Source organism: Corvus kubaryi, unplaced genomic scaffold (assembly GCF_017639235.1).
Source record: "Corvus kubaryi isolate FWS band 111438036 unplaced genomic scaffold, C.kubaryi_AGA036_p1.0 37354, whole genome shotgun sequence".
Classification (NCBI taxonomy): domain Eukaryota; kingdom Metazoa; phylum Chordata; class Aves; order Passeriformes; family Corvidae; genus Corvus; species Corvus kubaryi.
Window position 1 is genome coordinate 3,752,876 of NW_024581116.1, and position 27,218 is coordinate 3,780,093.

The following is a 27,218-nucleotide window of genomic DNA, read 5'->3' on the forward strand; positions in this document are numbered from 1 at the left end:
GGTTGGAAGGGACCTTAAAGATCTTCTCATTCCAAGCCCCTACCATGGGCAGGAACACCTTCCACTATCCCAGGTTGCTTCAAGCCCTGTCCCACCTGGCCTTGAACACTTCCAGGGATGGAGCAGCCACAGCATCTCTGGGCAACCTGTGCTGAGGCCTCACCACACTCACAGGGAGGAATTTCTTCCTATTAACTGTATAAACTTTGTTGCTGTAAGAAAAGCTACATAAATATCCATCTTACTATGACACTATTTTTCACTGATCTTTGGCAACTGCAATTTCATCTCTTCAAGCCTTCTGAGGCCACCCCACTGTCCTGTTCATGTGGTGACACTGAGGCCAGGAGAGACCCACAGTCACAGTGACAGCTCACGGGAAACCATGGGAGTACAACCAGAGTTTCCATAATTCATTCTGAATCACTTTACTGCTACACAACTCCCCTGCTGGAGTACAGAAACCTCAGCCTCTTAAAAATCTGTTACTGAGGCTGTGGAAATATCAGGGGACACCTCTGTTGCTGTGACGCAGAATCAGGACGTCAGTGTGCAAAATGCTAAATGCAAGGATGAACTACAATAAAGGGAACACCAAGAGCTGAGAAACAGTGTCCTATTTATACTCTTGGAGATACAACGTTGTAAAACAACCATAAAATGCACACTACTCATTCCCTGACACTGTCAACCCAGTTAAACTAGAAAAATAAACAAGAACAAGCCATGGGACAGTTTAAACAAATAAAATGCTTGCATTGCCCATTCCTGATTTACTGTTTTGCCTACAGTGATCAACATTTATAGCATTTCAGCTGTTCTCATCAGTCATGGGGAATGCTTTCTCCCTCTCCTCTAACACTGCAAACTGCATGAACAGGACTAAAAATACAGTTTCAACTTGTCTGGATTTTGAAAGGACATTGACAGTTTTGAAAGTGACTGTGAAGCAAAAAAAAAACCAAGTAGGAGAGTCGAATAGAATCTAATATCATGCAGCTCCGTAAATGTTACTTAACTGATGAAAAAAGGTCCAAGGGAAACTCCTGACCCACCAGTGCACATCCTCTCACCATCATCCTCTCTCTACTACCTCTGCAGCCCACAGTCAGTGACCCCACAGTCACAACCAGCAGCACCGTGACCACCGTCTAACGCTCTGCTTGTGCTGTTTGACTGTTCCTTGTTCTTCCCAGTCTGTCCCAACCATCTGTCATTCCCCGCCTTACACTTCATTTGCAAATTACTCAAGCAGGTCTGTTGTCTGTACATCTGAGCAGCTTCTAGGAGCTGCAGCCTCTGAGACTGGTGGCTCTTTGTACAATAAAGATAAACCAAGAATGGGAATACGGTGCCTCCAGTCGAGTGGCTGAGTGGAGTCTTTAGCAAACCTACATCAACTACGTGTAAACAGTGTTTCAGAATTAATGGCATAAACAACAGTTTCAGAGATAAACATGTAAGGAAGTGGTAAAAAGAAAACTATAGAAAAAGTCATTTCTGGGCTGGAAGAGAAGGTCCTGTTGACAAATGTGACAAATTCGGAGATATTGACATCGGATTGATATATATCACATATGTCCTTGGCTGGACCAAAAACAGTGAGTGCAGGAGGTGAGGGAAGGGATTCTGCCCCTCTACTGCATCCAGCATTGGGGACCCCACTGCAAAAAGGACATGGACCTGATGGAGCAGGTCCAGAGGAGGCCACATGCTCAGAAGAATGGAGCATATCTCCTTCTGTAGCTTGTCAGTGAAAATCCATGTTCATCATAAATGCTTTATGTATATTTTCTTTTTAACCTAATTTTCTCCTTGTAGTCCTTCCTTCACTAATTGTTTGTAAGAGAACATTTGCACTTGATGCATTTATTTGAACAGATTTTTTTCCTTTTTTTTAAATTATTATTATTACATAGGATATAGACTTTCCCCACAACAGGAATTGTGCTATCTAAAATGCAAAGAAACCAGTGTAAATATATATACATATATATGTATATATTTAGTTCAAAAAAGGGAATAACTACAGATAACAGTCTGTTCCTCCTAACTTCAAACAGCAGAACTTCCATAGACTAAAATGATTATGTTTATACTCTGCATTGGAAGAGTTATAAAAGACTGCGAGTTTCTCATTCTCCCACATTCACTGATTTGGTGCCCTCAGAGGAGGCTCAAATGAGCTATAAACTGCTGGGTATAACTCCTCTTAATGCTGTTATCACTCTGAAAAGTTTAACTGTGAATTTGATTTTGGAGATCATGGCAGAAAATGGATGGAAAGCATGTGCATAAACAAAGACTATACACTCTTCCCTCCATGCTGCTTCTAGATTGTCACTGGAGCCCCCAGTTCAGCACTGACCAACAAAAAAACTGAAGGTGCTTTCCAGTCTGAGTAAACTTCAGCAAAAAAAAAATGAGCTTGAAATATTTTTACACTTAGAGAGGCTGTTTTCTTTCCCATCAGAGGTCACAGACCTTAGAGGACGCTAGGATCTCAAGCTGCACAGATGGTGAAATACCAAAGGAACACCACACAATGGTTTACCTGCCTATTGAAAAAAGATTTCAACAGCATATTTTAATTTCCAATACACACCACAATGCTTAATTAGCCTCTAAAACTTTACAGTGTTACAGTACCTCATGATATCAAGAATTTAGAACACATCAGACAACTGGGCTTGTGCAGGCCAGGAAAGAGGATTTGTGTGGACTTAGTAAGCAGATTCCAGCACCCAAAAAGGCTGAGATGACAGATATAGGTTCTGTACTGGGTACAGAAGGGCAGAAAAAGAAGCAGAGGTTTCCATCTGACTCAACATCCACTAGTACTATCCACTTCCAGACAGGACACAGGGAATTTCAGTCTTACAGTGATATAATTGCTTTATTAGGCAGATGGAAGGAACCCCAGGGTGAAAAAGCAAATATTCCTGACCAAACTGCTCCCATGTCATTTTTCAACCACCTGGAAAATTTCCAGTTGGCACGAATTCTGTTTAGAAACAAGAATTGGAAAGTAGACTAATCCCATATTAGAGCTAAAAGTAGCACTGGTCTTCATCAAAATTGTTTTCATTTTCTGATGTGAAAAATATATCAGTAGCAGCATGACATTAAAAAGATACTGGACTGGGATTATGAAACTGAAGCTGCAGTTCTCAGATCCAGAGCAATTGGTGAGAAGGAATGAGCCCTGTGACTGGCAAGCAGAGTGGTAACAAATGGAGATCTTCTTCTTTTCATGAACAAGTTTTTTAAAAATAAGTAGGACACATAAAAATAATTAGTATCCCATAGTTTCTTGCCCTGTGGCACTGATTCACACTGGCTCTGTGTCACATTTGCCTTGCAAATGCCCTTGTGCCAGTCTGGAATGTTGGAGACAGACGTGTAGAACCAGAGAACGTCCAGAGCTGGAAGGGACCCACAAGGATGATCAAAGCCCAACTCCTGGCCCTGCACAGGACACCCCAACAATCCTACCCTGTCCCTGAGAGCGTTGTCCAAACACTCCTTGAGCTCTGTCAGCCTTGGGGCTGTGACCATTCCCTGGGGAGCCCACTCAGTGCCCAATCACCCTCTGGGGTATCCAACCTAAACCGCCCATCACACAGGACAGACTCAAGGAGTCTGGCTTTGCGGTCAAGGTTTTTTTGGTGCAAATAGATTCTAAATGACAGGAGAAGTGGGATGCCAAATCTGGTGGAAGCAGTCACTCAAAATCAAGGGAAGCCACCTGCTCACTACGGAGGTTACATCTTCAGAAGTCAGAGGGTGTCCCAGACCACTCAGCCTGATGCATGGACTGCGCCTGCATCCAGCTGCACATCACTGCACTGTAGAAGCAGCATCAGTTGTAGCCCCAAGAACAGAATTTACACTTTTGAACTGAAATTGAAAACTGTGTACTTAATCAGGGTGGGATACTAGTATTTAATTAAAAAGGGCAAATTATCAACTAAAAGCGAATACCTTCATGCTCAGCACAGTCCAGACTTTCTCTAAGGGATACTCAAACCAGAAACACAGTAGAACTGGATTTGCTACATTTGAACCTCAATTTAATGGAAAACATTAGTGGGGAATAAACCAATGAGGATACCTTCATATAAGTAAGTGGTCTCAACTGAAAGAGGGCAGGTTTAGATTGGATATCAGGAAGAAATTCTTTGCTGTGAGGGTGGTAAGGGCCTGGAACAGCTTGCCCAGAGAAGCTGTGGCTGCCCCATCCCTGAGAGTGTTCAAGGCCAGGTTGGACAGGGCTTGGAGCAACCTGGGATAGTGGAAGGTGTCCCCGTCCATGGCAGGGGGTGGGACTAGATCATCTTTAAGGTCTCTTGCAACCCAAACCAGTCTGACTGTCTGATTTTATGATTCTAGAATAGAGTAGTTCAATAGGTACCAGTCTGCAGCATTATCATTCACACACCTCATTTTACACACAGGTGTACACTCCCATTATACCATCATTTTACCATACTTACATCAACTACTTATTCCCAAAGTAAATTCCCCTTATCCAAGACCTTTTCTTTATAGAATTGTTAATGTCCTTTGCTCTGCTTCTCTTTCACTATACAATACATAAGCTATAAAACTGTATAATAGTTAAAGCTTAAGCAGGAATTTATGCTGAGCCAATGACATGAAAAAATATTCTGTACTGTTTTCTAGGATGCAGCATGCATTGAGTAAACTCTTGTTTCGTGACTGCTACTGTATGCCAAGCTCCTTCCCCTATCCCAAAAATATCACCACTTTGGGAGTTAAGATTGTGGGCAGGTTGCTGACACCACTACAGTTTTTCAACAGTGTCAGTCTAATAATTTGCTACAAAAGCATGAAGCAAATAGCTAAACATCTTCCCTCTTTATTCACTTATTTAAAAAAAAAAACAGGCAAAAAGGCATCAGCTCCCAAACCTCTAAAAATTTAAGTACGCCAATAATTTACTTCTGTCTAACATAAGCAGCATACTCATTTCTGCTATGGCCCAGCATTTGGCTTTGCTCCCAGCTGTCTTGATTAATAAGAATTTTTTTTAGCTCAACAACTCTCAGATTCTGGTTCAAGGACTGGCAACCGCCTGCAGAAAGCTGGCTGGTCACACAGCCCTGCAGTTCCTCTCATGGAATCAGATGTTTCTAAAGATAAAAGTACTACTTTTCACACATCAGTGGTTTTCTTCTTAGGCTCTGTAAACAAGGTAGCAACATGAAATCTCCTTTCTAGACAAGAAAATGTGCATCTGAAAAGTCTAACCAGTCTCACCAGAGACAACCAGCACAGCTGCAACAGCAAACTTGGGCTGGAGCACTTCTCCTGTAAGGAAAGGCTGAGAGAGTTGGGGTTGTTCAGCTTGGAGAAGAGAAGGCTTTAGGAGTTCTGAGGTTTATGGCAACCTTTGGATCCTTAAAGAGGATTTATAAGAAAGATGGAGAGAGACTTTTATCAGGCCCTGTAGTGACAGACAAGAAGCAATGAGTTTAAACTAAAGAGGGCAGGTTTAGATTGGACCTAAGGTAGAAATTCTTCCCTGTGATAGTGGTGAGGCCCTGGCACAGGCTGCCCAGAGAAGCTGTGGCTGCACCATCCCTATGGATGGGAGCAACCTGGTCTGGTGGAAGGTGTCCCTGCCCACAGCAGGGGTGGAACCAGATGATATATGAATGTCCCTTCTAACACAAATCATTCAGTGAATCCACATTTGTTTTGCTTACAGAAGTATGATACTGATGCTAATTATCCACTGCCATTCACTAAACTCAAGAGATTTGCATCACACAACTGTTTAGTCATCTGAATGCCTTTATATAGCTGTGACTTTGATTTATTTCTTTTTGCACTAAATTTCATCCTGTTGTTTAACTAAGGGTTGTTCAGAATTTTGACCCTGCCCTACCAGGACAGTGTCATTCACACATTTTTTGACATTTTCCCTTTTTGACTACTGTCATTATTCTCAACCTGCTTTCAGGAAGGAACATGTGAGCTTATCTGCTTAAATGCTTTCACCATTTGAGAATGAACTGGTTCTGGTTCAGACATTCTGTAAACAACTCTGCACCCACCTTATGGAAATTATATTTGGAGTGTAGATTACTTATGGAAATGACTTGAACAGTGTGAAAGCTTTAGTCAAAATATCTACACTCCACATCTCCCATATCTCACTTATCCCATTGCCCTGTCAAACAAGGACGGCACAGTGATTTGATATGATTTGCTCTACACAGCCCAGGCCTAATTATTTCCAAAGTACTTCTAAAGTTATTTCCAAAATTCAAGTCAGATAAAAATACCTGTAATTATGCAGGTCTTTTTCCCTCCTCCTTTTAAACATGAACGCTATTTTTTTTGCATCTCCCATCCTCAGCAGTCTCTTTGTAACCTATGAATTCTCAAAGATAATTTCAAATAGTAAAAAATCATTTCAGCTACACCCTAAAGCATTCTTAGGTAGATTTTTGCAGGTCCTGTACACATAAATGTCTGGTTTACCCCTGCATTTTTAGCAGTTTTTCTCTGCTGTGGCCACTACTAGGGTTGTTTTTTCTATTAATTTAGGTAATTATCTGTGTTATTATGTAATACAAATGAAATTAGTCATACCATAACCCTCCCCACATTATGTATCTTGCTGTTAATGAATATGGACATTGTTTTCCTCTTAATTTTTATACATCACAAGACTTTCCTTGTTCTTATTTAAAACCTCTGCTAATTGAAACTTATTTTGTGATTTTGCACACTTGATTTTCACATTATATATAAATCCTTAAACTGCTGTAAAGCAAAAGGAGTATCTGATCTAGCCCTAACAGTCTCTTACCGTATGTCCCATCTGTTCTTTGCATCAGGATAGATAATCTCCATTATGCATTCAAAAGCACCTCCTTAGCTGCTAATTCTCATGTTCTTCTTGGTCTCTAAGATAATCTTCTTAGGATACACTATTTACCAGCTCCATAAGGTCACAGAAAATGACTTTTCAGAAAAATTATTTTCCTCTGACTTCAGACTTTATTTCAAAAGCTAAATTCAAAATAATTTTCACCAACAGTACTTGCCATTATTAATTTCTTCAACTGCTAAAATCAAAACTGAAAATCAAATAAAATTACCTACCTCCATTTGCTGAAAAAACTGCACCCAGAAGAGTCTCAAAATTTCATATGTCTTACTGTATCACCTACTGTTTGGATACTTCCAACAGTTTAAAAATTAGCGTTATTTATTTTTAGTATCATCTATCACACTAAACAAAAACAACAAGGGAAAACACAAAATTCCTTCTTGCATTCCAGAAGGATAAAGCAGAAAGACTGAAGAGACAGGAATAAAATATATAGTAAAAGACAATATATTGGAATGTTTTTGGTAAGGTTTCCAAAATATTCACTGTTCCAAGAATGCATATGTACCTTAGTCTTGCCATCTTCAATCATTTAATTTCTTGTGAGATATTTAACAGCAAAAAGTTTTGAGGAAGGATTTGAAAGGAGAGTGGCAACAGCCCAGAGTACCTGCTCACAAAGGGATTTTGTTACCTGGAGGTGGGATGGAAGCCTGTGGAAGATGCTTTCAGTAAAGCAGAAAGCTGTCAAGATTAATTTGACTAAGGTTTTCATGATACTTAACACCTGCTTGATGAAAGTTCTGTCACAAAATCCTCCTTTTTTTTGGACTATCAATGGGTTTTTCCAGCACCTTGTGTCATCTTCTGCCCTTAAATCATTTCACTACAGCACAAGAAGTCAAAGTCATCTGTTCTCACATTGGTCTCCCATTATTACTCATTTTCATGTGCTTTTCCTCCATCCTGACTGCCCTGCTGCTGTCACACCCTCAGACACAAGTCCTGCCCCACCTGCCTCCCTGCCCCAGTCTCCACAGGAGTTTTCCCCCTTCTTTCTCAACAGAGGCACTTCATCACAGTGACTTCCCTACTCCCAAACCCCATGATCCCCTTCCTCATTTCAGCCACATTTCGAATAACCAACTGATTTCCTCCTCCCTCAGCTCAGAACAGTTCCACCTATGATCTGCCCCTTAGAGATATTTCCTTCCTTTAAATAAATGTCCTTCTCTGAGGGAGAAAGGCCATTTCTGCTGGTGGGTTCTTTTTGGTTTTGTTTTTTATCAGCATTAGCAAATAAAATAATAATCCTCCAAACAAAACAAAATATGCACCACCCCACCCCCCAACACAACCAACAATATGTTTTATGGTTAAAACAAATTTCCTAGCATAGGTGTAATTATTCAGACAATTCGGAAGTTTTTATTCTTAGTGGTTTAGTTATCGGTTTTCTCTAAGAAACATGGAAAAGCAGCCAAGACTGAATGAACACTGTGGTCATGCAAGAGGATACACAACAAAGGATGATGAAACTTGAGGGTGGTTAAGTTTGAGTAAGATTTGTACAGCAAATAAAATAATCATCGTCTTATCTCCTCCATAAATGGAATTTCTTTTACTGAGAGGATTAGCGGGTTTTTTTACCATAATTTGTTCATCTGTCTCACACCAGCACATCTGACTTACATGAATAAAAGGACAAGTGAGATTTCAGCAAAGTGGCTTCTCTCTGGCTGTGCAGCAGAAGTCCTGCTGCGTGATTCAGCTCTCTGAATGCCTCCACCTTTTAATGGCAAACGTATCCCTCACTGCAACAGATGAAGCAGAGAGATTCTTCTGCAAGTGACAAATTGAGCTGCAGAAATTCCCCTGTACAAGCTGCCTGTTCCTACTGCTCTGAGCTCAACAGGTTCACTGGGTTTCTCAGCTCAGGGACTATTATTTCAACTGCTGGAACTACCTGGTGCTGCAAAACTGGAGGCTCTTTCATGCTCCTGATAAACATGAAGCCATCCTGCAAGATAAAGCCAGTCTTTCTGTCTGCCAGAATCTAATGCAGATTCTGAAAAGTAGCAAGTTTGGGCTAATTAAAAACAAAACAACAACCAACCAACCAAACACACACACACCCCAACAAAAACAAACCACAAAAAACCCCATCAAAAACCAACCAAAATCAGCCACTAACTGAGCACAACTCCTTGGTCTCTGGAAAATGCCTAGAGCTCAACAACATTTGAGATTGAATATCTACAGAACATGATTATTAAGAACAAGAATCATTAATTACACCAGCTCTGCTGCATTCTAAATCCAGTTTCCTAATCAGAGAACTTACTTCCTCGCTCCATAGTTTTCCATAATGAGAACACTTGGAACTTTTTACCTATAACACCACTTAGAGGTTTTCCAGCAACTCCAGGTGTAGAGAAGAGAAGGTGCCATGGAGATGCTGTGGCAGCATTCACCTCTACACAGACCCATCCATCTGATTTCCCACCCTGCCAGGACAGTGGGGCTGTTGACTCCATCACAGCTGCTACAACCAAAGGCTTCCCCTTGATTCAGCACCAACAGAAATTCTATGTGGGGACAGCTAAACGCATCACAAGAACACTGACCATGTGAGATGGCAGTCTGTGCTTTCAGGAATGGACATAGACAAAGCAGAAATCAACCAGAATCCCAGATGGAACACAGGCTGGAGCCTGTAACTTGATGGCTGCACATGCTTTTCAGAGGCATTGCTAATAAGGAAAAGAAAGGGGAGAAGTCTCCCCTGGGGGAAATTTTAATTCTGTTGGCATTTAGAAGTAGAAGGTGCTTATTGAAAATCATATGGATCGGGGAAACCTTCAGGAAAAGCTCCTGCCCACAATGGTGGCACCACTGTAAGTGTGAGGATGGAAAACACACAGTCTTCCAGCAACAGGCCACTGACTGAATGCTTTGCTTGGCCAGTTTCTGGGCCTTGGCAGGCCTGTGTGTTAGCCAAGTGTTTGACAAACTGTGGTACAATCTCCTCAGAGTCTTTTTGCCAAGGAAGAATTTTTTGCTAAAGATCACACTGTCACGGTTGCTTGCACTCTAGCATACGATTAGGCAACATCTTCTAAAGCAAACAGGCTGTTTAGCACTTGAATGATCAAAACTGAGTAGATTATTTCAGGCCTCTGGTAGAATCACCCCTAAAAAATATTAAAGGAAGAACTGTCCAACCACAAAGCATGTATATTAGTCTATGAGCAAAAAAAAAAAAACAAAAAAACTAAAAATTACTAAAAAATTACTAAAGATACATACAAGGTTGGTGCAGACCTCTGCCTCAGAACCTGCAACATTACTCAGTATCAAAGCTTAGTCATGCTAGGCAGCAGCAACCAGCATCAGTAAAATTTGAGCAAAAGACTCCACATATACAGTACCTTCAGAGGAAAATGAGACTAGATCACTACAGACCTGAAAATTATGTGTCCTTGATAATTTTTTTTTTTTTTAGAAGAAGAGAAAGAACTTGGGTACTTTACCTCTCTAGGTTCTTCTGAGAATTTGAACCAAAGTAATTATTTAATGAAAAATCAGTATCACAGTTGTATCCATATTACAAGTACCTCAATCTATAGCTGCACTGATTAATTCTTCAAATCTGCTGAAGAAAATCACCAACTCTTCAGTGCTCCTCACATAGGCTGGACCATTTGTCAGTAAAATTATAAGGTCCATCTCACCTTATTACCTGCCTTGGACTAATTCTGCACTATCTACCAACACACGTTAGTTGTCATTTATTTTCATTTGACAAACTGCTCACTGTCTAGTTACCTTATGAAAGGGAAATATCTTCATGTGACTTCCAAAAGAAAGGAGAATCAGAGAGACTACAAAGCCCTCTGACTTGCTTTGCTGTTCACTGTTAGCACTAGAAGGGTGAAGAAGGAGAAGCAGAAGGTTTGCCATATTCAGAGGTGTGTAAGCACCTGCAGCTGCCACTGACCTCCAATGAAACAGCAGCATCCCCTTCTTGTGAGGCAAGGGAAAATAAGTGAAGATCAGCCTAAACAGCATATTATGACATTTAGAAATCTTACCCTTCTATCACCTCTTTGGAAATGTCCCTAAAGAGTCCAGGTGCCTTCACACAAGTGTGTTAGAAGGACAGAGGCAGAGCCCAAGCTGTGACTGGAACTGGGAGCACCTCAGTGCACAGCAGCACTGGTTGCATGAGCCCCAGTTTTGCTGTCAGAACCTCTCTGTGCTGACACTGAAGCCAAGAGCAGGGTCAGTGTACTGGAAACAGCACTACAGCCTTTGGGAAGCTTCTCTCCTTTACCTCCTCTAAATGAACACAGACAGTAAGCAGAGATCGAAAAACACATACGTCTATTTCTCCAGCAGAACTCTTGGATCATGCAGATTTCACAACCTTATTTGCAATTATAAAGAACTACCAGCAGAAAATACCACCAGAAGTTATAGAGCAGGCCTTTCTAGCCATCAGGGTATTTTTGGCAGTCATGCTGTTGTTTGGTTTCCTCCTTATAGCCTGTCTGTGAAGTCTTATGACTGTGCAATAGACTCTTCCCACGGATCAAGCTCACATGGCTAAGGAGAAGGATGTAAAGACAGAGACTCAGAAACTCTCCCAGCAAGTCATGCTTCCTGCCACTGGACAGCTGGCACTGTCCAGAGGGGCAGCCACACTCCTCTCTTTTTTTCCAGTCTTCTTCACTTGACTCTGACCTTAGAGCACTTGAACTTTAAACCTCAGAACATCTTTGTGAATGAGCCACTTAGACAAGTGGAGAATTTAAGTGGAGAGCAAAAACCACAAGCATCTAGTGTGCTTTTGCCCTTTAGACCTCAGAAGTTAAGACTGCAAAACCTGTTAAAGGCAATAGCAGGACAGTGCTGGCCTCCAATCCATCCATCCCAAACAACTCCCATTAGCAGGGTGCTTACTGGAGCATCTGAACTGAGTAATGAGTTTACAGACTGACAGAGATCCTGCTCCAATGGGGATTAATCCTCCAAAGCAACAGTCAAAACAGTGAAACTATTTCTACTAGTTCCCTTTGCTGCCTGGCTTATGTCCACCTTGGGTTTTTCCCTGTGTTAAGATAATGGTCCAACCCACATCCCATTACTGTCTTCAGGATGTGATCCATCTGGATCATTACTATTTCTTCCCTCTCACAGTAGTGCCAAGTTGCCCCAATCCTACCTTGTTCCCAAGTGGAATGGTCTGCATGAACACAAATGAGGAGAGAATATCTAGAATTAATCATATAAAAACACATTACTTAGAGTAAGAAATACGAGTTTAAATTCTCTGCCACTGTTTTGGTGATGTCTGGAATCCCTCTATTAGAAATAAACAAGATATTCATTAACTAATTGCTTATGTAACAAAGATCATTACATGAAATTATCATCTAGAAGCACTGAAAGAATTTTAATTATCCAGGTGAGCTTCTAAGCAGAACTGCACTTTGTGATTTCTGTGGTTGCCTTCTCAACTCTTCTAGTTCCTGATCTACAGTCAGTAGCATGTTGATTAGCCTGACCCACTTTTTGGATTAGAAAAGGCAACTCAAAGCAGCAGCTGATCAGTAGTGAAGGGCTTGTTGGATGGGTTCATGGGTGGCAAACCCACGGTGTAAGTGCTGGGGGCCAGCTGCCATTGCCAAGGCACCCATACAAGCCTCTGTTCATTGAAAGGATGAGCAGCTCCAAATGAAGCAACTAAAAAGCTTTGCCTTCAGTACTAAATAATTGCTCCCCTGTTCCAGAGGCCAAATGGAAACAGAGTGTTTCCAAGCCTGACTGCCAGATGCTAAGAGCATAATGCCTACAAAATAAGGTCTCCTCCAGAGGTAGAAAAGCAGCAATAAGCTGGAGAGCTCCTTCTGCTCCAAGCCCTGTGCCCAAAGCCAGCTCTGTATCAGAATTCCCCAGCTCTTGACAAGTGGCAACTTCCAGGAGTCCTCATTGCCACCTGCTGTGGGAGCTGCTCCTCCAGAGCCCAAACACACCAAGCTCTTCCACTGCAGGCCTGGCAGGCTCCTCACACCCCCAGCCTGCAGCTGTGGCCAACACATGTGCTGCAAAGTGCACAGCGATCCCTCCGTGCTGCCAGCATCCTTCTCCCAAACCTCACGGGAGAACAATGGCTCAGTACAACCAGCATCCTTCTCCCAAACCTCACGGGAGAACAATGGCTCAGTACAACCAGCATCCTTCTCCCAAACCTCATGGGAGAACAATGGTTCAGCGCATCCAGCATCCTTCTCCCAAGCCTCACATCAGTTCTAAACCTAAACGGAAATAAAAGTGAGATATGCTGTAAGCATATCCTAAATCCTAAACACAACTCTTGCTGACATCAGAGAACTACTTCTACAGGAGTAACAGCTCATTTTAGCAAATCTCACCAAGCACCATACATATAGTAAGATCTTTAACATCTGTTCTACCACTGAGGGAACATTCCCTTCACATGGGGAGAAGGTTCCCTGCAAGAAAAACTTCTATCGGAGAAGGGACAATAGCCTAGATTTTAGTTGTCAATGCTAGCTGTGCCTTCAGGCTGACCCACAAAAGAGCTGGGCAGAGGGGTAGTCACAGGCTAGGTGGAGAAGACAGGAATTCTGCGCTTGCTTTTGCTCTTCCTCCACATCCATCTCTTCTCAGCAACAGCCTCCTTCCTTTTTAACCCTAAAGCTGTTCCCCATTCTATCAAAGTCAACATAAACTTTTTTATGCCGTGACCATGCTGTCACCAAAAAACCCCACCTTGAAGTGAACCCTTTTGCATTAAAAAAAAAAAAAAAAAGCCATATTGGTTTTTTCCTTGCAATTCTCCTGGAAGTGAGCAAAGAGCAGTAGGTATCTCCAGCTTTAAACTACCAGCAGCAGTGGAACTTTCACAAAGAGGATGCCCACACTGCAGGCTGCTGCATGGGGAACCCGGGGATGAGCACAGAGCTGGCCACAGCCTCCACAACAGAGTTTGGGGACAACCCAGTGGAAATGAGCCTGCAGTGAGCTGTGGGTCACGGAGGACATGCTGCTCATAGCCTCTAAGCCAGGCAACTTCGAAGTAGACTTTGAGTTTCTAAGCTGCAGTGCAGTCTGCAATGCAGTCCCCACTGTAAATATACCCAAAGACTTTGCAACCAACATTTTAATTCAGACATAAGGGGGGAAAAAAGCAAAACAGGGCAGTTTTAACCAAAGCAAACAAGGTACAGAAAGTCCAAGTAACATAAAAGGATTACAATTCCTGTAATGTCTCTGTAACCCTTTTGTTCTCTTATCTCATATTCCTGGCCCACACTTTATAGATGCTGCAGCTTAAATCAGGCTAATCTAAGTGTTACCCAGGTCAATGGAATGCTTTCTGCTGATTTATGGAAGTCAAAATTTTGCTTTTGCATTGCTACTGACATAAGAATGAGGATACAAGAAGCTCACTACAACTTTAATTTCTTTCACAGTCTTACATCGAACATGGACCAGACACAAAAAGACCCAGGTACAAGATCACATCAATGCAGGTGTAAATCCTACATGTTAAAACAAAATGCTTTCAAGTAAAAAAAAGGAAAAAAAAAGAAAAAAGAATAAATGAATAAGCAGATAAATATTTTACTACTTCAAAATAATACAGGAAACCTGTCCAAATGCAGGCAAGACTCCTCACCTGAATCATTCCTCTGAATTACTCACTATTTTATCTCTAAACCCACTATTAAACTGTTAGGAAAAAGCTTCTTAAATTAAGAAGAATCTCTTGGTGCCAACACAAAAGCATCTGTACAAAGTATAAATGATGGCACATGGTAACAAACTAACAGGGAAATAAAAATCATCATAGCCTCTTGCAAATCAAAGTAGTTTTATTTCCAGATATTTCCAGTGGCTTCAATGTTTGATTCAGAACCAAACAGAACAGAGGTTCAAAATCTGACCTCCAATTTGTAAATCCTTTTTACTGTGTTCCAGTCTTTCAATACTAAGAACCATCAGATTAGAAACTAATTTTGTCTGTACATTTCTCCTTTATAAACTGCTGTATATCACTGTATTACATCTATGAGCTCTTTCAGATGATCTGTGAAAAGCATACTTAGAATTCCTCTTTCAAACTTAATTTGCAGTGATTTTCTTGCAGTAATATGAGAATAAAAGAAAAAGATAATTGATTTAAACAGTAAGCAGTTACACACAATGACTTTTCTACAGCAGTTGTCTAATTAAGAGAATATGAGCCCTGCTTATCAAGCCTTAGATTTAAGCATTGTTTTTCAGGTGTTCATATGATATGCAAGATGCATAACTTTTTGTGTTCTGTTACACTGCAGATGCACCAAAATACTTGCTACCAACTTTTAACCCTTCACAAAAATTTATGCTTGCACATTTGATTGAATGTGAAGGAAAGAAACAGCTGCTGTTCAACCGAGTAAAGATATCTGAAGGTTATCAACATCAATAAATAACATTCACGGCAAGGCTGATCTAAAAAGTAACACTGGACTAAAAATAACTTGACAAAATTAACAATGAAAGATTTTTTTATGAATATGAAACATGCATATGCACAGATGTCAGTTATATAACTCATTTCTTATATCATTAAAGAGTAAACACCAGGCTATTTTTTCAGCTTATCAAAACACACTAAAAAGCAGGCACAATTCCTCACCCATATTTCTCTCCCCTAATTAACATTGTTTCAACTGCGTGTCTTTAACCACCGCAGCAGAATCTCATCTGCCCCCTTATAGTGAATTGCTACATACAAATGCCTATTGTTCCCAAAGGCTTTTCTAAGAAGCAACAAAAGGATTGCAGGCGCATACCTTAACCTCTTGGCTGGCAAAAACCTCCACATCAACCCCACAGGCAACCAGAGTGGAAACATCACAGTCCATGCTACGGGCTGGCATCCCCCGCCTTTGCACACAGAGTTAGGGAAGCTCAGAGTAACAAATGATGGAAGAAAAAATAACAACAAAAAAAATTAAAAATAAATCTTCAGTTCAGTACTGCAATTGAACAGTCCAAGATTCAGTTTCAGCGCTGGCAATGACTGCAAGCTTCCAACACAAGCTCTGTGCACTTAAAGTGAGTTGCTGGTTGCCTGCCCCCCGTACACCCACCAACTGAGCAGGCACAGCATAGTAACAGCGCTATTCCATCTCTCATGGCAATGACATCACCACAAAGACTGACATAAGCTAAATCTATTTTTTCAACCCTTTTATCTCTAGGCAGCACAGTGGATCAAATTGAACATGATTATGTGCTAAATCTGAACTCGGACTAAATCAATTCAAGCAGCGTTCACTGTCAACTGAGTCATAGCTGTTGTTTCAGCTGAGTGCTTATGGTGGCAAAAAAAAAAAAAAAAAAAAAAAAGAAAAGAGATCGCCTGACACTGAAAGCTCTGCTCTGAGTGTAAATTAACCCAGCATTTAAAGCCACTAAGCTCAAGGTAACATTTGTTACTTTATATACTCTAAAATCTACAGCAGAGCACTAATAAAAAACCCCTCAAACCAACAAAAACCTCAGCACTCTGCTTTTAATAGCTCTAAGTCCTCTTTTTTAATAAAGCACACTCTATAACCCCACACAAGGGATTAGAGAACATCTCGTCCTGTCATCAGCAGTGATCAACATGCTGCAAATTTGATCCCAGTGCTTCGCATCCGCGTTGCACTGTGACTCATCCCCAGGAAGAGCAGAGGCATGCGTGTGTGTGATTTGGAAGTCAATACCCCGTCAAAGAACAGAACATGAAAATTTCCTTGAAATTAGGACTTCGCATTAGGCAGCCTTTACACCATCCATCCTAAGGGTCAACCCTTCACAAATACAACAGTGTTCAACAAAAGAAACAAGTAGAAGTGAAGATGCTTTACACCTGCTGACTCAGTGGTCTGTTTATTCTTTGCAAGTTTCATCTTTTTTTTAATGATAGAAATAAAGTATCTACATGTCTGGGACTTCTAAAGTGATCTTTATCCCAGACAGGCACCATTATTTTTCCTCTAACATTTCATTCTTGTGATCCATAAATTACTTTTAATTGTTGTAGGCCTAGAATTGGCATTTATGGATACATCGGATTAACAGGGAGAATTAAAATATTTAACTATTGGTATGAACCTAGGAGCAGCACATGGCTCAATGTGAGAGACTGTTCTGCTTACCTCCAATTCACTCGCAGATAAACTCCTAACTATACTAACATTAGATGTAGGAAGAAATTCTTCACTGTGGAAGGGCAGTGACATTAGATGCTGAGACAGATAAGCCAAGATCTCTTATCAGAGCAGATTCTTTTCCAAGATCTATGAAATAATTTTCCCATATTTCAACTTGCATTCATAGCAACCTCCCCAGCAGTAATCACAAACTAAGATCCACAGCCAGGACAAAAACATATCCAAGCACTAAATATTTTACAAACCCAAACTATACAGACCAACAGAAATGGAGAGCGCAGCAGAGGGCAGTAAATTAATCAATATCGTTTGTCATGATTATCAGTTGCTCTGCACATTGGTCATTTCATCACTGTCAGGATTTTTCATAAACCACAGGAAGCCACTTTTTAGAAAGAATTTGAAATTAACATTTTTGTGAGTGTTTATAGGACCTTTTATTCATATGTTTGAATATAACATGTTATAACGGAGAAAAAAAGCCATCAAGGCCTGATGGAAGTTGTAGGCAGACAGCAATGGAAAAATCATGCCATAGAAAAGTGAGAAGCTAGTAAGTGGTATCAAAGAGCTAGAAGGAAACACTGAAAGCAAAGATAAGGCGTGTGTCTGAGTCTTATGAAAGTTTTAGCAGTGATGGACCAACAGGATGAAAACAAAACAAGCATTTGGAAAAGATCAAGAATCAGATGATGACGGTCTCTAAGGCCCATAAAGGCATCCAGAGTGAGTATGATGCCTGGCCTGAGTGTGCTTTTATAGCAGTGATGGAAAAAAGATCTTACAATACAGAGCTATACTGGACAGTTCTGTAATTATTTTTTTCTTTTTTTCTTCTTTAAAAACTGTAACCTATCAATTTCAATAGCCTCTATCTTCTTATGAAAACAGGCACCTGATGTGCAAACTGACCTGTTCCACTTCATGATTATTCCTGCACTTCTACTATTCATCTCCTTTCAAAAGAGAATCACTGCAGTTTTTTCACTCCATCTGAAAAATCATAATTACTTTCGTTTCTTGCTTTTTCTTGCCTATTCCAAAGTATAACCTAATTTTTCTCCTTAAAAAACCACTCTAGCTCACTAGGGTATTTTAGTGAGCTCTTCACAAAGACAACCTAGTTGTTTTTGTTTCTTGAAAACAAAGATTACCTAACAGAAACTCACAAAGCTTTTGAGTACTCCAACTAATATCTTTCAATATATGTCATATTCTATTTGTTACTGCTCACTTCTCATTTGAAATCAAGACATATTCCTATGTGAATGGTTTTTTTCAGGGCACTCTACAATCCCTTATAGTCTCACCGAATGTTAATGAAAAATTTATTATTGAACACTTTAAAATTGGTTAATATTGACTTATTTCTCCAGTTCAGGAGACTTGCTTTTTATCCAAATTTAAAGAAAAGCATTTCAATTTCTTTCAAAGAATTTCTTAACTCTGTCTCTAGACAGGCTTGCTAAATTCAGTTCACCAAACTCCCAAGAAAAAGTGAAGCCATGTTTCATGCATATTTTAAAGTATCATATTTAATAAATAGAAATTGATATAGACAGACCTGCAATTCAGCATTGTACTGATACTCATTCAGTAGGTTCTCCAGATCACAAACTGGTACCAGCATGTAACTCTACTGCCATCCCTCACCAATTTTACATGGGGTTTAAGACCATGACCATAAATTCTGAGAACAGAAAGTGGAGAGTTTTGAACTGTCATTCAGAAGCTTCTTAATTTGTTTCAGTGTTTGTCCATAGTAACAGTTGTGCATGGAACTCAAGGGGCACTGCTCGTTATATGTGAATATTTTAGGGAGATGAATTTAGGAGCAGTTGAGGCTCATTTGTAAAATCAGGCTGAGCAGGGAAATAGCAAGTTTTCACAGTTACATGTACAGGCATCAGACAGATTCTAGAACTCAGAGCAATATTCCAGGTTACTGTTCCTTCATATGCACCACAGTAACCCCATAGCATCACTAGACTCTGATGATCAACACTTGATGATCAGGTTTTATATTTTAATCAGCCTTCAGAAATACAAAAAGCTTCCCCAACCAGAAGGAAAAAAGAAGCCATGTGTTCCAGCCAGGGACAATCTTGCATTCTGCATGTGTACAGTTCTAGGATAATGCAGTCTGAGCCTTTACTCCAGTGTGTGGAGTTGTTTTCCTTCTGTAGTTACAGCTGTGTCTCAGCTTAACACATATGAGCAGCACCACAGATTTAAGATTTTCAAGCTCAACTCTCAAGTCATTAAAACAACTTCTGCAAAATCTTGACCCTCCTTTTGCAAGCAAACTACTACTCATTTAGCCTTAGGGAAACTTCACTGGCTCTGGACCTCACAGTAACATCAGACACATGGTAACCAAAACCAGCAGCTAAATTCAGAACCAATCCTGACTTTCTTGCTCTCTGGATGAAGCTTGTGCTTTTTGAACCCTTGGTACTAGAGGGGTTATTTTTGTAGCACCTCTGCTTGCAGGTGCAAACCTAAGTCAATGTACAAACCCAGAAAAATAAAAAGGAGCCCTCCATCAATGACCCTTTGAGGGCTGAATGGAACACTGGGAATGGATTCACATTATGGCTGACTGAAGTGTTTTTAATGATGTGCATCTCAATTGATCTCGTTCAGCCTACTACACAAGTAAACAGCATTTAAACCATGCTCCTACCTGTCAATAGGAAGATACTTTTACAAACATAATCTCATTTTTAATGGAATTATACATGATAAATACCTTAAAAACCCCATAAAAATTAAGTAATGTAAGAGACAGCCCTGAAAAAAAAAAATCCAGAAAAGAATACAATTCTTCCAATTTCTCTGTCTGCAGCAGAAGATAAGAAAGGCCAACCAGAAACATTCTTCAGGAACAAAGTTAGCTCCTTTGTCCTTGTGCTTCACAAGGACAAAGAAAATACAATGGTGAACACTGGGTAGGGTTCAGCTCAGCCACAGAAGGAAAATAAAAATGTTTTTTCTCATGACAGTGAGCACTGGCTCATACTAAAGTCAATTACCCCCAAAAGGATGGAAGCACCAGAAAAGTCCAGCCAGAGGAACACACCAGCAAACAGAACAGCCATCAAACTGTTTGGAAATATATCTTTTAAGTAGAACATTTAACAATCATTTGCAGTAAATAAGGAATATTGAACTATCCAACAGCTACAAACCCACTAATTTTCCCAAGATAAGTCTGACCCCCAAGCTAAAATTTCTACAAATCTGAAATTGGCATCAATTGTGGCAAAAAAAAGGACTCCAATTCACCACTTCTCATAATAAATAATCATTCCTATGGAGATTTTTAAAGACACAGAATCTTGACCAGACAAGAAAAATTTAATTAAACTTAGAATAATCCTAAATCAATAAGTTCCTCATACATGCAGAGAGACTTTTGATCTTAGAAAATGCCTTGGCTGGCTTTGCTTTTTGGAAAGGTAACTTTTCTGTATTTTAAGTGATATTTTGCTTTTCTGTAGGCAATAACTTTCTGTTAGTCACGCTTCTAGGTCTCGGACTCTGAGGGCATCCAAGAAAATAAAACAACTCATCAGCATTATGAAGGATTTCTCCCTCTTTAATAAAGATAATATCAAACAACTCGAAGGCCTGCACATGATGGGAGAATATTTCAGTGACTGCATAAACAACTGTGCCAGTCAGGCAGCATCACTCTGCTGTCTCATTTAGCTACACACAAGCTGCAACTGTGAGTCAGAGCTGCTCAATTATTTTAACGTGGCTGAACCATTCATAGTCCTTCGTTTCCAAGTAAATTCAGGGAGGTATGAGGGGGTGGAAATCCATGCGTGTGTCTTCTGTCAACTCAGAATGGTTACAAATCCTTTTCTGTGCCAGATCCACGCAGGAAAACAACTGTTATGGTCCCAAACTGCAAACTCCTCTCTCTGGTAAAATGAACTGCTGCAGTTCAGGAGTCAGGACATCCTTGATTCATCTGGTGAACTCATGACCACCTACAGAATATGTAACACACACCTGAATCCCTGGCAAGAGAAGAAGATCATACCCCTACAGTGTAAGCTGAATTTATTTGCAGCCTATCTAAACATGATCATTGATAAATTGCATAGGTTTCAAATTAAGAGAACTAAACATAGATGCCCACATGCTGGTATACACATTGCCAGTATAAGCAGCAGATTTCATAGCTCCAGCATGGATAGCTAATGCAATAGGAAATACCTAAAGGTATCCAAGACACATGCATACAGGCTTGACAGACATGATCAAGGACCTCTGGAAGATCCCTCTCCTCTGAACCATCAGCCAGAGGCACCAAGAGGTTCTTTAAGATATTTAAATTAGCATTTATTATCTGGGCAACTGTTCAACACACTCCCTGTTCAATGCACTCCATGGACTATTAGAGTGGGATTTTGCTGATCAATCACTTGCTGTGTAGTTTACGATGGCCTGAATTTCTCTCCAGCCTCTGACTGCTAATGAGATTTCCAGCAACTACAAGTGAAACTTAACCATCTAGCACATATGTACATATGTATAACTGATGCTTAAATATAAGTGTTAAACTTGAACTGAATGCTACACAGAATTCTCACTGTGCCTCGGTTTCTCCAACAGCAAGACAGGAATGGTGATACCTGCTCTGTCAATGTATCCAATGTTAATGAGCATGGGTAAAACAGATTTTTATGCTGTCTTTAATTTTATAAAAGTGATAACAACCACAGACTAGAAAATAGGCAAAGTCCTTATATACGTTTATTCTTGCAACACTTGAAAACAGAATTAAAACCAGGTCCTACATGGGTTCTGTACAAGATTCACACACAGAGAGAATGCCAGGCCAGTGCTCTGAGAGATGCAGGAAACTGAAATCCCAAGCACCTCCTCAGTTCCCAGGGGGAAGATGGAGTTGCTCAGAGGCTGTCACAGGAACAAGACACTGAAGAAATTGATTAAATTCTTCACAAGAACTACCTTTATGACCTTGGATGAAGAACATGCAGGAACACACGTTCAGAATGGCTCAGAGCTTTGTGTTTTATTTAGATTTTAAGTGTAAGCTGGGCAGGACAAGTACTCTCCATTACTGTTTGTTATTTAATGGATGATGCCAGTTGGAACAGGTCTGTAATACTCCTGCCTAAAACTGTGATTTGCAGTTATCCACGAGCTCTGTTAACAGCTTCAAAATGTATTTTTAAATAATTTCCATTTACCCTTACTCATCTCAGACTAGCAAGGGTATTTAACATGCCTGTATGTTTTCCTTGTCATTTCAGACGCTTCATCACAGCAAAATGCCCTTGAAAGAAGAGCCTGGAATACCAATGCTCGCTGCTGTGAGAGAGACCAACCTTATCTCTCAACTGCAGCTCTGCACAGGACATGCAGGTGAGAGATTTAATGGCTGTGCTGAGAGAAAAGAGCATTTACTGCCAAGCCAGCAAAAGCAGCCCAGTTCAAAGGGGGGAAAAAAAAAAAGAGAGAAAAAAGTCCACTGTCAAACAGCATGTAGTCAGAGCAAATGCATGCATGCAGCATGCAAACAGCAAATAATGAGGCAATGAATAATAGATTTCTTATGTAATTGATATTTTATCCTGATATTATAGGGTGGGATTTATTTTGCTGCAACACTTTAAATCAAATAGTCTCTTCTGTTAATCCCCAGATCAAACTGCAGACAAAACTGCAGACAGGTGTTGATACTTAAAATTTGCCATATACACATATTACTTCTTGTCTTCATTACAGATGACACTGTTCTCTATTTTGATAAATCCTCTGCTATTATTTTTTATTTATGTTCAAAAGACAGATGGAGGTTAGATACAATGAGACCTAAAAGTCAGGTATAAAGATTCCAATGGCTCTAAAGTGAAATGAGAAATCTCTTACAGAATTTTTTTTTTCCCCTAGAGCACGAAAATGATGATCAGGAAAAAAAAAATGAAAGAAATCTGAGTAATTCTAAGATACTAGTGCACTTGTAATGTATTTATAAAATGGATTTATCTTAGTTGTTCCTTACAAGACTGATTTCATTATTTCACAAACAGAAAAAAGAGACCATGATGGGCTATTTAAGTGCCTGTATCTTATTTGAAGATAGATCAGATTTAGTTTCCCTCTTTTGCTCTCTCTAAAACCCAAACCTGCTTTCCCAACTAGAACTCAAGAAACAGTCCTCCATTGACCCAGCCCAGGAAAAGACTAGAACCAGTTCCATTCCTATGTTTTGAACTCTCAGTTTACTCAGTACCTCCATATTTCTTATGAAGTGTGATACAGCTATAAAGAGACATCAACAAAAATAAAATAATTTAAAAATTAAAGCAGAACTAGTTCCCATACAGGCATCTCATATATGAAGTATCAGTGTGGTTTCAGAAGGTATTTAATACCGTTCCAGATCATTTAGTTATTCTTTATGTTGGTTCACTCTCTAATAAAAGAGCTTGACACTGCATTGTCAATATTAAATTGACAGTAATTAAATAGCAAATACATTAAACTACAAGTGAGTGACAGAAAATTGATCTTATTTCAAAGCAACTGATCTATTTTTAAACAGTCAGCTTCATTCTGAAACATGGAGCTTCAAACAACTAACCCAAATACATGATATTCCCCAAACCAAAGCTTTTTCCAGTAGCAGAACATTTCCATACAAAAATTCCATTTCATTCTACTTTTTCTAGGAAAGTAGAAAAAGGAAAAAGGTTCAGTAAAGCCAAAGGCAGAAGTGGGAGAACCCAAATCTTGGGTCCAACTAACCTACAGCAAGTTCAGCTATTACTTTAGAATAGGGTTTGTTTTGTAGGTTGGTTGGTTGGTTGGTTTTTTCTTTTTCTTTTTTTTTTTTTTTCCATTTTACTTTAAGTAATTCAGTTTTAATCAGAAGCCCCTGTCAAAACTGGAAAAACCAGAAATAACCATTTCTTTGAAGTTCTGTGAAGTTTCTTGTTTTCCTGGAAGCAAGATTTTCTCATCATCTATTTTTTCATTCTTTTATAGACTCTTACAATCTTCTGGTTGCTTCACATCTCTGCAAACTCAGCTTATGATCTTGTTTGGCTTTGGGAATATGCTGGTTAATTTTCGGTAGATTTAACACATTTGGGGCCTAGAACTGATTCCAAAACCACACCTGCAGTTACTCCAGTTAACTAAGTCTGCCAAGAATACTCTAAGCTTAGAGACCCAGTAGCACACAACAGTCCACATCAGCACTGATATTGTTGGCCATTTTTAAGATCTTTCTGCGAGCTTCTTCTCCCAGCCACACTTTAACAGTTAAAGATACTTTCTAGAGCCTAATGGACCTGTTTAATTAATTTTTTTTCAAAAACTGTATTAAGACATTCCAATTGCAAAGGTCAAAAAAACATATAGTCACTGGATCTCAGAAAATGTGAAGTAAAACTTACATAAAGTCATAACTTCAGTTCCACAGCAACTGCCTTTGACTTGTGCATGTTCAGACACACAGATGCAGACCCAAAAATCTGATGTGAGCTGTGCTCTGGAGCCCAGTCCATCTATCACTTTATCTAAGATAGACTTAAACACCCAGATGAGGGGAGTCTTTAACAAAAACTGTAGTTAAAATTATCTGTTAGTACAGGATTACTTTACCTGCTACTCAATTCTGCATGCCTAATCATGGCCGCTTGTGTCCCAGTTAATTCCACTCTGAATTTTGCTCACAACCTTATCACAGCTGACTTCATCACCAAGCAAAGCGTATTTAGTTATGTTTATATTTCTTCACAAGTAAGCTCATCAAATTATCTGAGAATATTTATTGGTGATTTAACTTTAATTTGCTAATTATTTTTGCAATCTGTTAACACAATTTCATGGTAATATTCTATTCTAGTTACATGAATCAATTCATGGAAGTTATGGATACAACTCCAATTAAATACTTATCACATAGCTATAGACCACTTAATTTTCTCTTTAGTCACTTAAATTAGAACAATGCAAATGAGCTATGAATGGAAAGTGCCAGCACTGAAGCACTCAAAAATTTCAACCATTAAGAGTTAATCCAATAGCCTCATTTTTTATACAGTGCACTGTATCTCAGCTAAGGGGGGAAAGAAGTGTCTGACTAAAAAACTCCAGTCCTCTCCACCTTGTGCCCCTTGATGTGAGGTGTTCCATACTAATGTTTACCATAAAATATGGATTTGTTTCAACCATTTCTTTTTTCTTGCAGCAAGCAGAGCTTACTGTAGAAAACTGTTTCTTCATTTTAAAAGACAAAAAAGATTTAAGTATTAATTTGCAATTTAATATGAATTTTTACAGTAATGTCTGTACATTTTAGTCATAAGCTGAGATTTTACAGTCAGAACTTCATATTCATCCTTCAACTTAAGATGGACAAGCAAAATCCTACTTTGGTTCACTTGAGATACCACCAACTATGTTACACTTTCCTCAAGCCACAGAGACAAATTTAGGCTCAGATACTACAACACAAAGCAAGAGGCACCTTGGCTGTACCACCTGCTCTCTCAAAGGATCACTTGGAACTGCTTTGTTTCATTCCATGGCACTGGTTTCATTGACTTGAACAAGAAGAAATTCATGCCCCAAAATGTGTGTAACAGAGGAAGGTCACAACTCTTTAAATTAGCACTTGAAAGAGTGCTAAAGAGTGTTCTAACACTGGAATATATGCAATGATAGCAACCCCTTCTCATAGAAAGGATAAGCCCTGCAGCTGATGCACTAATTTAGAGTAGGAATGAATCTCAGCGTGTGTCTCAAGCATGTTTGTGTTTCTGTAACACATGGAAAAAACTGAAGACAGTCACGGGCCAAGAAACATCCTCGAAGATAACTGAATTACAGCTTGAACAAAAAATAGTGTCCTATCTTTTGGACAGAGCAACTGAAAGAGTTACTATTTCCTGTTCTGTCAATGTGCTTGTAGCATCCTAAAATGTGATGGCAATGTCTGGTTGCCATTTACGAAGTATTTTACATACACCAACAGTGCAGCCAAATTTCTGAAGAGACATGAACCAGGCCATATACAGTGAGCAGATTTTAAAAAGAACCAATTTCCCAATAAAACAATTCCTGTATCAAGTCACAGATTGTCTCGGGGCAGTCTGCTCCGTGTTAGACTGTCCTAAGAGAAGGCCACTGAAGCCTTCAAGGCATCACTTTCACTGCAGTGATGAACATAATATATAAAATTTGCACATGAAAGGAGAGCCCCTTGCTAAGCACCAAAAGACTCCCATTAGTCTGCCAAGGCTATGAGCCAAGAGAGCACAGTGGTCATGGACCAGGGGAAGTGTACAGCCACAGGGGCTTCAACTGAGCCCACCCTGGCAAGCAACACAAACCCACAGGGACTGAAACCACACTCACGCATAAAGACACATATTCTGGCATCCCTAATGATAGTCCCAACTTGCTTCCTTGTTTCTGTAAAGCTACGAAGGAAAAGCTGGATGACAGACAGACAGGTTTCTATATTAACATCCACTTACACGTGGAGTTAGCTACAAATCTGTAAAACAAATGTTCAAAAGCTACTTAATATCACAGAATCATAGGAGGGACCTTTAAAGGTCATCTAGTCCAACCCTCCTGCAATGAGCAATTTGTCAAATCTGACCTTGGCTGTTTCCAGGGATGGGGCATTTGGAAAGTACATAGATTACAAAAGCTTTTCTGGAAGACACAGTAGTTACCAAGTACAAAATCGTGCCACAGAGAATCTTCAAGGCATTGCTAGGATTTTTTAAACATCAATGTAAGTCTAGAAAAAAATTACTTAAATTTTAATGGCCCACATCTTCGACTTTTCCTCTAATGCCTTTGAGCCATTCCCGTTACAACAACTGCTGTATTTCAATTTGCTAATGAAATTATTCCATTTATCAAGATAAACACAAATAATTATTTTTGCTAGCTTATTTCCTACTACATAAATTTCTGAAGTAAAACATTTATGCAAGCTTAATGCTCAAAACCAACAGCAGTTGGTTTTAGGTGCAGTTCCTCTGCCCCTAAAATGTAGACAGGATTACAGGTTAAGAACTACTTCTAGAGCAAAAGGTGAT

At 39.7% G+C, this 27,218-nt stretch overlaps 1 protein-coding gene across 2 annotated transcripts in view; it reads right to left on the reverse strand.

Moving 5' to 3' along the window:
• Window positions 1–27,218, reverse strand: part of RCAN2 (regulator of calcineurin 2) — an 85,695-nt gene that overhangs the window by 28,249 nt on the left and 30,228 nt on the right. The window contains exon 1 of one of the 2 annotated variants that reach the window (XM_042032816.1): window positions 15,739–16,054. The exons of the other annotated variant lie outside the window; for it this stretch is intronic. Coding sequence (XP_041888750.1) covers window positions 15,739–15,825 — 87 coding nt within the window. The 5' untranslated portion in view covers window positions 15,826–16,054. Of the gene's footprint in view, window positions 1–15,738; window positions 16,055–27,218 lie in introns of those variants that run through there. 2 annotated transcript variants of the gene reach the window in all.